The 12,807-nt window shown below is 45.7% G+C and overlaps 1 protein-coding gene across 1 annotated transcript in view; it reads left to right on the top strand.

The window, feature by feature from the left end:
- The window catches only part of LOC134949244 (cytochrome P450 2F2-like), a 101,979-nt gene that overhangs the window by 53,941 nt on the left and 35,231 nt on the right, over positions 1 to 12,807 (top strand). Inside the window, exon 5 of the mRNA XM_063937720.1 lies at positions 10,389 to 10,565. Coding sequence (XP_063793790.1) covers positions 10,389 to 10,565 — 177 coding nt within the window. The remainder of the gene's footprint in view (positions 1 to 10,388; positions 10,566 to 12,807) is intronic.

The following is a 12,807-nucleotide window of genomic DNA, read 5'->3' on the forward strand; positions in this document are numbered from 1 at the left end:
GCCAAACAATATATATATATATATATATATGTGTGTACCAGAGAAGCTTACAGCGCCACAGATACAGTATCTAAAATAAAAACGTCAGTATCGGAACCATGTATTCTGAATAATTACCAAAAAAGGACCTGGTAGACACTCCCTCCGGACTATTAGGGCGTCAGCTTATTAACCTCAAAAGATAATAAGGCACTGGTATATATGCCTCAAGTTTTTAATTTGGAGCAAAGGGATGAGGTGTTGGCAAGCGACCAATGGTGTCAATTAATATTATGAGAGCAGGTAATTATGAAAACATAAAATTTATTTCAGAAAACATAGCACTAAAAAAAGGGGTATTATATAAAATATTAACAGTAAAAAATTCAACCTATGCAAAATAATGTATAAAAAAGTGAAAAGTAAAATAATAAATAGGAAATTTCAATATGCCAAATTCATAAAAGAGAACATAAAAACATAGGAGATAAGGCATAAAATGTGCAGGATGAAAGATAAAAATAGCTTAACTTCAGAGATTGAGGTATAATCAGAGTGGCACCCAACGCGTTTCGTCCCTCATGGACTTCATCAAGGGGTGATGCAGGGCTTAATGCGATCCTCTCTTTGTTTTTTCAGCAATGCTAGAATTTCTTCCCTTCTTTTAGCCTTTTGTAGATAAATAGATCTTTGTTCTATATCTTGTGCTCTCTGTGCTTCAAATAAGAAATATTCAGTCTTGAGATCATCCAGTTCCTGTTGTGTACAAGTCTTTCCTGTTACAGCACCCTCTCTCCCGTCCCAGGGGGCTGCAGGCAAATTACCTGCTCTCATAATATTAATTGACACCATTGGTCGCTTGCCAACACCTCATCCCTTTGCTCCAAATATATATATATATATATATATATATATATATACACAGCAAGCAGGTGCGGCACTCGGAAAAAATGACAGACTCAGGAATATTCAATATCAACGTTTCGGTGTATTACCGTCTTCAGGATATGAATTACAATAAACACACTCTTACCTTAAATTGCTACCTCACCCAGTGAAAAACAGGCTGTAACTGACGGGCGTCCGCGGCCGCCACCGGACCGGAAGCGAGGCGCAGCTCCCGCCAGCGTCACCCACAATAGCATGCCGGCGCTACAGCTGAGCGGCGCATGCTTGTGACATCACCATAACCATAACAACCGCAAACCCAGACATCGAAATCACTGAAAGAAGAGATAATATGGCATGTAACATAACGACATCTGTGTAATAAAATCACATATATATTTCTGTATCCCTGACTTGATTATAAGCATTAGGTAATGATTATTAACATTATACTCAACCAAAACAAAAATTCATCTGATAACATTATATGAACATGGACCATGTAATCGTTTCATTGAGACCGCGGGGGCTCAATGTGTCCAATCGGTGAATCCACTCTGTTTCACGTTTAAGTAATAGACGATTACGATCACCTCCCCTATGTAAGGGGGGAATGTGATCAATCATTCTATACCTAAGACTTGATAAACTATGTCTATTGGCAGAGAAATGCCTAGCTACCGGTTGTTCACTCTTTCCGCTGTTAATAGCAGCTCTAATTGCCGACCTATGAGCAGACATTCTCTCTTTAAATTTGCATTGGGTTTTCCCAATATAGGAAAGCCCACAAGGGCATATAATCTGATAAACCACAAACATGCTATTACAGGTGAGATGATGTCTGATCTGATACATTTTGCCTGAGTGTGGGTGAGGAAACTTATCACCCGGTATCATAAAACTGCATCTAGCGCACGTGCATCTGAAACATCCCCATTTTTTGTTGGCTAAAAAGTGAGTGGCTCTATTGGGGTCGCTGATGTCAGTGCGCACAAGTAAATCCCTGAGGTTTCTGTCACGAGTATAACATGGCATTAGGGTCTGTTGTCCAAGATGGAGGGACATATCTGACTGTATGATCGGCCATCTGTTCTTAGTAGTTTTCTTGATATCAGGAGATAAATCGTTATATCTACTAACAAAGGGAAATCTGTCTGATGATTTCACTTTTACCCTTTTCTGCAATAAAGTACTCCTATCAAGTTTAAGGACCTTCTCCTTGATGTTACATAAATTCCTGTAATCATAGCCTCGCTCCATAAATTTTTGTACTGTTTCATCCAGTTGTCTACATACCATATCTGGATCAGAATTAATTTTACGTACTCTTACCATCTGGGAGTAGGGTAAACCTAACTTAAGTTCACGTGGATGATTGCTGTTAATATGTAGGATGGTATTACGGTCAGTCGGCTTATTAAAAACCGACGTGATCAGCCCCTCTTGAGTCAACGTAATCTGAACATCCAAATAATGGATCTGAGATTGACTCATCTCTAACGTGAGTTTTACTGGACAATCAGAGTCATTGTGTAGTTTAACTAATGATCTGAGACTCTCTTCGGTACCCTGCCATATTAAAAACAGGTCGTCTATATACCGCATATAACAGAGAACCTGTGACCTCACCTCTTGATCAGAAAAAAATAAATCCTGTTCAATCTCAAACATATAACAGTTCGAATATGCAGGGGCTACAGAAGATCCCATAGCACACCCCAACCTCTGTATGTAATACTCCCCATCAAACAAAAAATAATTTTTGGTCAACACAAATTCTAAAAGCTGTAAAAGAAATTCTACAAATGCTGGCGTTAGTTGATCATTAGTTACCAAGATCTTTTTAACCGCAGAGATACCTGCATCATGGGGAATAATCGTATAGAGGCTAGTGACATCAGCCGTCACCAGCCATACATCACACGGTAATGAACCAACTGTAGATAATTTGTTCAAAAACATTGTTGTATCAAGAAGAAAAAACTCATTATTCTGGATAAGAGGTTGTAAGATGGCATCAATCAGGGTGGCAGCTGGTTGAGACAGGGACCCCCTGGCAGAGATTATAGGTCTGCCCGGGGGGGGAAGGGGAAGACCCTTATGTGTTTTGGGCAAGGTATATAGTATGGGGGTGATAGGATATTCAGGTACAAGCATGTCCCCCAGTTCATCAATTATAATAGCTGCTGTTCTCGCTCCATGGATAATTTTCTCAAGTTCCTTTTTAAAGATGTTACTGGGATCAGAGGCCAACTTTCCATAGGTTTCTTGTTCGCTTAATTGTCTCAGAATCTCAGCCCTATAGTCAGTGAGATGTTGCAGTACAATTGCCCCGCCTTTATCGGCAGGGCGAATGATTAGATCTTTATTGGAGGACAACGATTTAATGGCATGGCGTTCCAATAAAGTGAGATTAGGATGATGATTCTTATTACTCACTTGTAATTTGTTAACATCGTCTTCTAACAGTCTCATGAAGGTTTTAATCGATGCGTTCAGAGAAACAGGTTCAAAGGTTGATTTCAACGCAAATTGTTTCATCTGTGTGGGAATAACCCATTTATCATTAATGTGGACACGTTCCGTGTTCCCAAAGAATTCCCTTAGCTTCAGTTTCCTTTGTAATTTGTACTTATCAACTTGCCACTGTAGCGTGTTAAAAGGGCATGATGGTATATAAGAAAGTCCTTTCTGTAAAAGACTAACCTCTGATTGAGAGAGTTCATATGAGGAAAGATTACAAACTACTTCCTTTGCGGTACTGGCGGCTTTCTGCCACGTCCTTTGTCGACGGCATTGTCCACCTCGTCTTGTTGGTCTGTGGCCTGGGTGGCATATTTCCTGCGTGTAGTTACCGCTAAAGGGATGAATCGTTTTTGACGTCGCCCGGTAGACTTCTTGCCAGATTCACTGGCACTGCTAGATTGCTCTTGTGAAGAAGCCGTGTCATGCATTGATTTCGGATATCGGCGATTCCGTTGGAAATTCCGTCTCATATTATTCCCTTCATCACCTTCTGTAAGCCATCTGTATACCTTGTGGTATTCATAATCGTTATCCACTTTCTGGGCTTTCTCTTTTTTAAATTTTATAAGATCCCGCTTATAAATAGAGATCTTATTCTCCAATTTTGCAATCCAATCTATCTCTGTATCAATACTCAGTACAGGTAGATGGATTTTCTCAAACGCATCAATTTTCTCCTTGATAGCTGTTAGTTCTTTATTTGATTGATCAATGACCAAGATGATCAGGTCGTAGGAACATTTATTTAAGATCCCTGTCCATTTTTTGCAAAAACCGGGATCGTACCGGCCAATCGTAGGACAATTCCTTATCCGGAAACCCCTTGGTATCTTTTTAGACCTATAGTAATCGCTCAGGGTTATGGAATGGTAATAAAAATCTAATTCTTTTTTCTTTAGCCGCAGTAAATCTCTATAAATGATGTCAGCACTAGCAGCCTCAGGTGTATCCTTAAGGCATTCCTTGTGTAAAATACCATCAATCTCAACATCAGAGAATCCAAATGTATCCCCAATCGGGTATAATGCAGGGTTAAATGGTAGATCATCATCATTAAATTCGGCCATTTCTCCACACACACCTCAGTGTGTAATAATCAACAACCGTGCTCAATAATCATACAAGGGTACTCTCAGTACAAGTAAAGCAACTATGTGCCAAGATGCTGCTGGATGCAGTGTCCTTCATAAAAACAATCACAATTTGTGAAAAAGATCCATACGATTAGGTAATGTAGCAAATCCAATAAATAACGGAGGGTGCCACGTTAAGAAGGTTTCCAATGATCCACTGGGCTTCCTTCCAAATACAACATGCACTGTAACTGGCACTCGCTAAATCCATACCATAGCGTGTCCCGGTGCCCTCACATGCTGGATCACCAGCAAAACATACACAGCAAGCAGGTGCGGCACTCGGAAAAAATGACAGACTCAGGAATATTCAATATCAACGTTTCGGTGTATTACCGTCTTCAGGATATGAATTACAATAAACACACTCTTACCTTAAATTGCTACCTCACCCAGTGAAAAACAGGCTGTAACTGACGGGCGTCCGCGGCCGACCACCGGACCGGAAGCGAGGCGCAGCTCCCGCCAGCATCGCCCACAATAGCATGCCGGCGCTACAGCTGAGCGGCGCATGCTTGTGACATCACCATCACATAACAACCGCAAACACGGACATCGAAATCACTGAAAGAAGAGATAATATGGCATGTAACATAACGACATCTGTGTAATATATATATATATATATATATATATATATAGTTAAACACACACATAATAAATATATATATATATATATATATCCTCCAAATCAGTAGGCACTCCAAATCAGTATTCCCAGATAACTGTTGTGGTGCACAGCTAACAATTGGATACAGAAACAGCGAACAGCGGCACTCCTAACGGACTTGTAAATGAGACAAGACACCTACAGTAGGTCTGATAGCGAAGTTTCGGACTTTACTTCGACCTCATTTACAAGTCCGTTAGGAGTGCTGCTGTTCGCTGCATATATATATATATATATATATATATATATGTATATATATATATATATATATATACACACACACACACACACACACACACAGAAACCACTGAATGCTTGGCTCAGCTCTAATATATATATATATATATATATATATATATATATACATACACACAGAGAAAACTCTGAATGCTTGGCTCAGCTCTAATATATATATATATATATATATATATATATAGGTAATGTGCCTTACTTTTATAAATACACACACACACACACATATATATATATATATATATATATATATATATACACACACATACGTGCCCAGACACATTTGAATACAGGTGAAATGCCTTACTTTTATAAAAAATACACTGCTTCATGTGCTGGTCCGCCCCTGAACTTTGTGGTGGCGGCTAGCATGGTCCTGGCTCAGTGGCGGCGCAGTGCCTCCGCAAGGAACATGGGAGGAGGAGCTGCTGCAGCCGGGCATGTGCAGCAGCCCTCCTCCCGGAGCGGCCGCCATATTTGTTAGGGGCATCATACACTGACTGCCCCTTCAGCTGTGCCGGCGCCGCATTGTACCCGCACCGGCGCTACCACAGGCGGCTCTGCTCAGATGTGCGAGTGCAGAGCCGCACGCTGCGCCAACCATCAGGTACTAAAGCAGACATCAATGTTCAGATTGCAGGCGTGCAGTGCGGGGGTGCCGGACATAAGGGGGTGCCTGTGCGCACCAGGCACCCCCCGTGCGCACGCCTATGCCCATGGGAGGAGGGGTTGCTGCTGCTGGTCATGTGCAGCAACCCTCCTCTTGCAGCCATATTTGATATCTCCTTGTCAGTGGCGTAAGTTCGTCACAGTCGCCCGGAGGCAAGATAAATATTGGTGCCCCCCTATTTCCTATATTAAGATAAATATATGTACAGTATGTGAGTGTGTGTGTGTGTGTGTGTGTGTGTGTGTGTGTGTGTGTGTGTGTGTGTGTGTGTGTGTGTATGGAGTGTTCTGAAAAAAAATTATATACTGTATTTATACATTTAATTGTCTTTTATTTTAAATCACACATTTCTTAGCAGTCATACCTAGGATTAGAACCCATGACCTGTTACGCTGACAGCAGACACTTTACTGATGGCGTTATTTGCTCCTGTAGAGGAAGCATGAGAATTCTAACTATATGAAGTTACGTGTAATTGTCAGAGAAGTATCTTCATATAGTTAAAATTCTCATATTTCCTATACAGGAGCAACAGCTCCATCAGTAAGGTGTCTGCTTCCAGTGTAATAGGTTGTGGTTTCTAATCCTGGGTGTGATACCTGTAAAATGTGTATATTCAGTATAATGAAAAGGGTGTGATTTGTAAGGTGTAGGGACCAGTGAGGAAGTTGGCCACTAAAAAGACAGTGGCAGCTATTAATTAACTTAATTCAATGGTGTCACAGAATGGGAGGAGTGGTGCCCCCCTTCAGAGCAGGAGCCCGGCGGCCAGTGGCGTAACTACTGCCCCCGCAGTCCTCGCGGTGGCTTGGGGGCGAGGGGCTGCGGGGGCGCCACTGACTTAGAACAGACTGACATGCGGACGAGCGTCCGCATGTCAATCTGCGGTCTCCTCTCCCTCCCTGCTGTGTTGGAGGGACACGGAACGCACATCGCGCGTCTCTCCTGTGTCCCTCCCTGGCTCTCCCCCGGCCGGTCTAAGGAATTGCCGTTCATGAGCTCTGATTGGCTCACGAACCGGCACATCCTTTATTAGACCAGCGGGGGGGGGGGGGGAGGCAGGAGAGACGCGCGATGCGCTCCGTGTCCCTCCAACACATGGGGGGGGGAGCAGGCACTTGGGGCATATACCTGGCACTGTGGGGGGAAGATCTGGCACTTGGGGCATATACCTGGCACTGTGGGGGGCAGATCTGGCACTGGGGGCATATACCTGGCACTGTGGGGGGAAGATCTGGCACTGGGGGGCATATACCTGGCACTGTGGGGGTAGATCTGGCACTGGGGGCATATACCTGGCACTGTAAGGGCAGATCTGGCACTTGGGGCGCAGATCTGGCACTGGGGGCATATACCTGGCACTGTGGGGGGAAGATCTGGCACTGGGGGCATATACCTGGCACTGTGGGGGCAGATCTGGCACTGGGGGCATATACCTGGCACTGGGGGCATATACCTGGCACTGTGGGGGCAGATCTGGCACTGGGGGCATATACCTGGCACTGTGGGGGGAAGATCTGGCACTGGAGGCATATACCTGGCACTGTGGGGGCAGATCTGGCACTGGGGGCATATACCTGGCACTGTGGGGGCAGATCTGGCACTGGGGGCATATACCTGGCACTGTGGGGGCAGATCTGGCACTGGAGGCATATACCTGGCACTGTGGGGGAATATCTGGCACTGGGGGCATATACCTGGCACTGTGGGGGAATATTTGGCACTGGGGGGAGCAGGCACTGAGGGGGCATATGTGGCACTGTGGGGGAATATTTGGCACTGGCGGGAGCAGGCACTGAGGGGGCATATGTGGCACTGGGGGGGGTATATGTGGCACTGGGGGCATGTACCTGGCACTGTGGGGGAATATCTGGCACTAGGGGCATATACCTGGCACTGTGGGGGAATATCTGGCGCTGGGGGCATATGTGGCACTGGGAGCATGGCCCTAGCAACAAGCACTACCCCCTAGCAACGAGCATGACACCCAGTGCATGAAACCCCTGGCAACGAGCATGACACCCTGAGCATGAAAACCCCTGGCACCGTGCATGGAACCAAGAGCATGAAACCCCTGGCAACGAGCAGGTAATTTAAAAGTAATTAGAAGCCTTACTGTAGAACTTAATGTGTAATGGGCATTACGGTGTGTGTCATAATGTATCAGGCATTACGGTGTGTTGTATACTATATCACGGGCATTGTGGTATGTGGTATAATGTCTCAGGATCATTGTGGTGTGTGTCATACTGTGTCACAGACATTGTATGTGCTATAATGTATCAGGGGCATTGCAGTGTGTAGCATAATGTATAACGGGCATTGCGATTCCTGTCATAATGTGTCACAGGCATTACGGTGTGTGGCATAATGTGTCTGGGGCATTACAGTGTGTGCATATTGTGTCATGTGCATTATTGTGTGTGGAATAATGTCTAAGGGCCATTGCAGTATGTGGAATAATGTATACTGGGCATTACTATAAGGAGGAAAAATGACAAATAATGTAAGGGGCATGAATCAGGATTATTTTTCTTTCCTGTGGTGGCCAACGTCTGGGCGTGCAGGTTGCAAAACTGTGGTATAAGGTAGTCTTTTCCTGCAATGCCAGGCCCTCCACGCAAAGCCACGCCCATTTCGACAAAGCCACACACCCTTTTTGGCGCGCGCATTTTTCTACCTTTGCTATTGCCAATTACGGGGGGTATGGGGGGGGGGGGGGGGGCGAAGGATTTTTTGGCTTGGGGGAGAAAAATTTCTAGTTACGCCACTGCCGGCGGCAGATGACTCCGTTGCCTCCCAGAGTTCTGCCTCTGCTCCTCGCTGCCCTCACTGACTGTACCTGGCCTGTCAGCTCCTGCTGCTGATAGCTCCAATTGCAGTAGTCAGCCCAAAGCCGGACTTCCGCACAGGGGCAGATCTTGAACAGAATGACAAGGGGGCACTATGATAGGGCGAGTGGTCAGCTTGTGCATCATACACATGCATCCTACCTATGATATTCGCGGGGTGGGTGCATGCTTGTGCTCGCACCCGCTAAAGAAACATTCTATTGCTACAAGGGATGTGGCCTCACAGGGTATGGCGTCCTTTGCAAGTCTCAACCCTTATTTTTGCTTTTTGGACACAAATACATTTGCCGAGATACTGTGCTCATGCTGGTTGGACAAAGATAGCCGGCCCAACTTGCTGGATGGACACAGATGACAGGAACGTCCAGATACTGCCATACTTGCTGGTTACACAAAAAGACCAGTAACAAACATGTAGCAACCAGCCACTCTATTCACTATTCAGTGTGTTTGCTGGTGTTTGTTACCCCCTGCAACCGCATGCCCTTTATTTTATACTGTGGGCGAGATACGCTCTGCCCTCCAGTCTGACACATCTGAAAGACGTGCTGCACTGACGTTTCATATAGAGATAGCGCAGCGCAACTTATTGACTGCATTGCAGTGCTGGGGGCAGGGGAATTCTACGGTGTGGACTGACTAAGTAATAAAGTGTGGGGAGAACACTGCCCATGTTACGTGCCTGCAGACACCTTGGGTTTGCACAGGTATAAGGGACACACACAGAATGACAGGATCACCCTCCCCCATGTGCACACTTTAAGCACAAACTGTATAGGTGATGTCCGTATTATTTGGAACAGTCTGCCTAAGTGCACATGTGGTATCATATGGAGCTGTCCAGTAATAACCGTACATACTGTAGTCAGTGAATATGTCACAGTGAGGTCCAATAAGTGCAGTCTCTGGGCATGTGCATTCTTTGTCTCTTACAAGTCAGTCACTCACGCTGAGTAAGGGACAGTCTGCACTGTACTTGCCAAGTCTAATCAACAGTGTTTCAACAGTGTATACAAGTGTAAGCAACAGTGTTGGTAGAGCAGAAATAGTTTGCAGACTGTCCCCTACTCCCTCCCAGTTTAAGATACAGTACTGCAGACATGCTTGAAAGCCCCTAGACATTCCAAGAATGGCCTCGGAATTGCTTATATTGCCTATAGCTGAGGCCAGCTCTGCTTTCAGTGCAGAATTGATTAATATATATTAAAAATAAATTAATTACCCCAAATTTTAACTGCTTTACTTCATTATCACATTGGTTTAAACCACAAGGCAACAATTTAGTGGTGAGTAGATAATGGAAGAGGGACGAGAGTGGCTGTGGTGGGAGAAATGCGTGGTGGTAGGGGCGCTGAGAGTGGGGGAGCAGGTACTGATCAGCTGGGCCTTGACCTGTTGCTTCTGTCTTGTTCTTTTAGATATACAACATCTACCCAAACCTCATGAGGTACATGCCAGGACCTCATAAACAACTGACGAAGAATTTTACATTTATAACGGACTATATCAGGAAAAGAGTGGAGAAAAATATGAAGACGTTGGACAGGAATAATCCCAGGGATTATATAGACTGTTTCCTGATCAAAATGGAGAAGGTAGATCCTGTTATTAGGTGATATCTGACTTCTAAGTTGAAATTGCAATAATAAAAGAACTGAGTGATGATTATGGAATTTCTTATACCACTTTTACACCAACATCCCGGGTCTGACCCAGGATTTGGAACACGGTTCAAAGCCGGGTCAGAACCGGGACTCCCCCTTTTACACCACAGTGTATATCCTGTATCGGTACTGTTTACACTGCAAGCGGGGGCAGTGTCTTTGGGGCTGACACTTAGAGATGACGTCATCTCCAAGCGCCAGGAAACCTGGCAGATCGGACTCCCCTGTGTCACGCTGTAGGCAAGCCCAGCAATCTGGAATTGGGCATGTGACATCGCAGAAAGGGGGTGTGGTCTTGTGGTAAGGGGTGTGGCCTCACGGGAAGTGCCACAATCACAAGCCACGCCCCCATTTGTGTCACTATGGGGGCATGGCCAGCGTTCAGTGAGCTGCTGGCCATGGCCCCTGTCCCTCTCTTGTCGGGGAATAGACGTTGTGCGCATGCGCACAGCATCTATTCACCACTGCTCTGCTCAGAGCAGCAAGTGACAGGGGAGATCTCCCAACTGTCCCCCCCACCGTGGGACACTGTGACCTGCAGGTGGGAAAGCAGGACAGACCGTTAAAAACGGGACTGTCTCGCCAAAATCAGGACAGTTGGGAGGTATGTATTAAGTTCCAGCCAGGGGTGGACTGAGGATGTCTAGCAGCCCTGGTGTTGTAGTAGGCACACCAAAAGGGGGCATGGTCACAGCTCATAGGGGCGTGGCATGTGTCATGGGGTCCTGGCCTCGTGGCCAGCCCCTGTGTCTATATTAACCAGGCAGCCGACAGAGTGCCCAGCCAGTCCCAGTCCCTCTGCATGGCAGGAGCAGGCCATTGGCCCTTCTGATTTGTCAGAAGGGCCAGATGGGCATTCCAGCCCTTTTTTCAGCATTCACCTGTGTCCAATAAAACCCCAGTAGTGTAAGTGCTTAGCTTCTGTATGTAGCTTGTTATTCTGGTTACTTTTAATGGACTATGTGCAATATTTATGAACAGGTGGCTTTTGTAAGCCACAGCCTATTGGTGGGTTTGAGGCGGAAAATTGAAGTTGCAGCAGCATTACAGATGTATCAATCATCTAGCCTCAATACACCACACAGCGTGAGATACCTGGTACGAGTGAGCCACCATGTTCTGCAACCCTGCTAGCGTCTGGTGTCTTTTTTTTTTTGTGTGCCAAAAATGCATATTAGTCGCAGTTTGACTAGAATGCACCAAGAGACTGTGCAGAATAATTTAATATATGACACTTGTATATTGTGTGTGACTGAGGGGCTGATTCAGGTCGCATTGCAAACGTGCAAACGTGATGCGACCGCAATTTGTGAGACAGCCCTCTGTGTGCATGTGCAGGTTCCGTCATGCACGTGCGCGATCAGTTTACAGGCAGTGGCATTCGCGGGGCAGGTGTGGGGGCAACGACTGAGCATTTTCGGGATGGCGCCGGGGAAACTGGGGCGTGTTGGGGGCGTTTTCGGGGTGGCTACATGTCATCACACGCAGCTGCTCCGATCAAAAATTTTTGGGCAAGTCTCCTGCCATTGCAGTCAGGCTGCGTCAGCAGGATGCACCGACAGTTTCTGTGACCACGATGTAATTGTGATGCAATCGCAATTACAGCGTGATCAGGTGTGGTTCATTGGGTCAACCCTAACTAGGCCGAGAGTCATTAGGTTGACCACTATTGGTCGAGAGTAACTAGGTCAACACCTGAAATAGGCCGGCACGGTCATGAGGTCGATATGGAAAAGGTCGATGTGGAAAAAGGTTGCCATGCTTCAGGAAAGGTGCCTCGCTCCACTACCACTGTGCTCAGCACAGGTTACTATTCCCAATCGTAGTCGACGTGGATGAACAAGTAAGAAAAAGTTGCATTTTTTTTACAAAAATGAAAACTCATGTCGCCCTTTTCATGTGTTGACACTTTGACACGTTGACCCAGTGGTCGCGTTTATATAAAGGCAATGTTGACCTAAAGCATGTCGACCATTAGTGGTCAACATAATGACTGTCGAGTGTGGTCGACCTAAAGACCGGATACCGCGTGATCGCAGTTAGTAGGCGGTGGGAAGCATGCTGGGTGGCCTTGCCCTCTGATTGGCGATCCCCAGCATGTGACTGAAAGCAGAATCTGCAATCCTTACTGAGTAAGGGGCCTAATTCAGCAAGGATTGCAAATTCTGCTAAG

The sequence above is a fragment of the Pseudophryne corroboree genome, chromosome 8 (assembly GCF_028390025.1).
Source record: "Pseudophryne corroboree isolate aPseCor3 chromosome 8, aPseCor3.hap2, whole genome shotgun sequence".
Lineage (NCBI taxonomy): Eukaryota > Metazoa > Chordata > Amphibia > Anura > Myobatrachidae > Pseudophryne > Pseudophryne corroboree.